Raw genomic sequence first — 2,500 nt, 5'->3', positions numbered from 1 at the left:
TTGAGGTCACGTGGTGTTGCCTTTACATTAGACAAATCAACAGGGATGGTCTCACCGTCCTTACCGACAACCTCCAACCCGGTGAGGCCCAAATAATGAGAATCACCCCATGTTGAAATCAGAGACAGACACACGCCTAGACACACACCAACACAGACACACACTCTTTTCTCCATATGATGGTCTATTTGCTGCAGGACAACAAGAACACACAGTGATGGAGTGATATGAGTGAAGAATGATAATCTTACTCTTTCCTGTGAAAAGACCGGAATTCGGGTTCTCTAAATCAGCACATGGCTCTAAAGCAGTGTCCCAGTTCTCCTGCAAATATGTACACAGATATAAAATATATGTTACTATCGCACACACACACACACACACACACACACACACACACAAACTTACAGCTTTATTGTCCTCACTAAATCCAGCTTGTGTGAGTGGTCCTTCTTCTTCTTCTTCATCATCTGCAGTCTGAGGACGCTGAAGCTCCTCCCCCTCTGCTCCAGAGCCCACCCCCACATTACCACAGACAAATGTGTCATCAAAGCGTGACATGGCTTCCAGGATTTCATCATCGGTGGTAAAGAGGACTGTATCACCAAACTGATCCAAACCTAAGAGACAGTGTGAAGATCAGTCTCTACTGTCCCCAAATCCCCCAATCCATACAGTGCCCCTTGTTCTCCATCCCCCAATCCATACCGTACCCATTGCCCCAATCCATACTGTGCCCATTGCCCCAATCCATACCGTACCCATTGCCCCAATCCATACCGTACCCATTGCCCCAATCCATACCGTACCCATTGCCCCAATCCATACCGTACCCATTGCCCCAATCCATACCGTACCCATTGCCCCAATCCATACCGTACCCATTGCCCCAATCCATACCGTACCCATTGCCCCAATCCATACCGTACCCATTGCCCCAATCCATACGCTCCCCTTGTCTGAAGTTCACACATATCCTAGTTCTAAATCCACATAATCCTCCAGTTTCCAAACCACACAATCCCCTAGCTTCCAATGTCACCTAGTCTTCAATTCACCAAGTCCACCAATATACACAGTCCCATAGTCCCCAGTCTGCAATCCCCCATGTCCCCGATCCCTCTGGTCCCCTAGTCCCTAATCCAGTGTCCTCTATTCCCCATTCCCCCTAGTTCCCACTATTCCTGAGTTCTTAATCTACACCGCCCCCTAATTGTCACGGTACCCCAACTCACTGCCCCTAGAGGTCACTGTTCCCTTACTCTATAGCGTGTCCCAGTTTTCTTTGGTACCTACGTTTGTGCTGTAACCTTGAGTGTGGTACTATTTTGACACACTCTAATAACATACATGAGATGATGTGGGATGCAGCTCATGATCATTTGTGACTGTCTGGTTTCTGAATAGTAACACACCTCCTATCAGTGTGCCAGATGCTTTAGCGATCTCTCCTCTGAAGATCATCTGTCCATCCAGCAGCATGTCCACTTCTCTCACTCCTCTAAACGAGTGAATGCGGGATTTATTGTAGTTCCACACACGGATCATGGCAAGGCGCTGCACCTCTCCGAGGTCCAGTGTGATCTCGCACTGCCTCCCTGCCACAAATGGTGCCAGCCACAAGTGGGAGTCGTCCTGTGTGCGCTGGACGCCATCGATCACATTGGAGACATTGCCGTTATCCTCCGGTAGTCCGTTCACGACAGCAGTGACACAGAGCGGTTTAACTGGCACACCGCTGGCACTGAATATCTCCACACCATTGAGGCCCACATAGCGACGGTCTCCCCATGTTGACAGGATACGCATCACTAGATGCCGCCCTTGTGGAAGAACCGGAATCTCAAACTCCTCTTCAGGGTCAGAGGTCACAGGGTCCGGTGTCACAGCAGAAGGGCGGGACCAACGCTGGAGAAACTCGTCAAAAACATCATCTTCAGTCTGATCAAGCTTTGTCAAGGAGACCGGTAATGCTGTCTTTGTTATGGGTTTGTTGTCATCTGCCTTGTTCAGCCAGCTGGATCGCAGACGATGGTAACCACAGGCATCTGGGCCAAGCTCCTCTATGAGAAGTTAAAACAGTTAAAACAGATGTCTAGAACAATGTTTTATGTATAAAAGCAATAGAAGACCATGTTATGTAGAGTTTCTGTGCAAACTTACCTGACCTCTCTGCATCGTGACTCGGTTGTCTGATTTGTGAACGTGCAGATCCTCTGCGGCCGCTGGCTGCTGGTACATGGGGTTGCTCCTTGAGCAATGTATCGAACAGATCCGAGTCACTCTCTGGTTTAGTCTCACAGTTTCTCTCCGCTGTGTTTGTAAGCGGTGCCACCTGGTGGCCACAGACACTGGCCGGACTGCAGGATACATCATCCATGACCAAGAGTTTGTGCTTCGCTGTGTGTTTTTGTTTGCTATTGTTTCTGTTCTGAGGCTCCAGCCACGGGGGGTGATCTCTGGCCCTGCGTGAGGCTGGCTGGGTGGTTACTGTGGTAAC

At 49.4% G+C, this 2,500-nt stretch overlaps 1 protein-coding gene across 2 annotated transcripts in view; it reads right to left on the bottom strand.

The window, feature by feature from the left end:
- LOC132845478 (katanin-interacting protein) overlaps nucleotides 1-2,500 on the bottom strand; it is a 21,937-nt gene that overhangs the window by 5,943 nt on the left and 13,494 nt on the right. For both annotated transcript variants that reach the window (XM_060869464.1, XM_060869465.1), the window contains exons 15-19: nucleotides 2,164-2,500; nucleotides 1,416-2,063; nucleotides 409-620; nucleotides 252-324; nucleotides 1-136 (exon numbers count right to left, since the gene is read on the bottom strand). The exon at nucleotides 1-136 is cut by the window's left edge and continues 42 nt beyond it; the exon at nucleotides 2,164-2,500 is cut by the window's right edge and continues 360 nt beyond it. In XM_060869464.1, the coding sequence (XP_060725447.1) occupies nucleotides 1-136; nucleotides 252-324; nucleotides 409-620; nucleotides 1,416-2,063; nucleotides 2,164-2,500 (1,406 nt within the window). The remainder of the gene's footprint in view (nucleotides 137-251; nucleotides 325-408; nucleotides 621-1,415; nucleotides 2,064-2,163) is intronic.

Source organism: Tachysurus vachellii, chromosome 5 (assembly GCF_030014155.1).
Source record: "Tachysurus vachellii isolate PV-2020 chromosome 5, HZAU_Pvac_v1, whole genome shotgun sequence".
Taxonomy (NCBI): Eukaryota; Metazoa; Chordata; class Actinopteri; order Siluriformes; family Bagridae; genus Tachysurus; species Tachysurus vachellii.
This window is presented reverse-complemented; position numbering and strand designations above follow the sequence as displayed.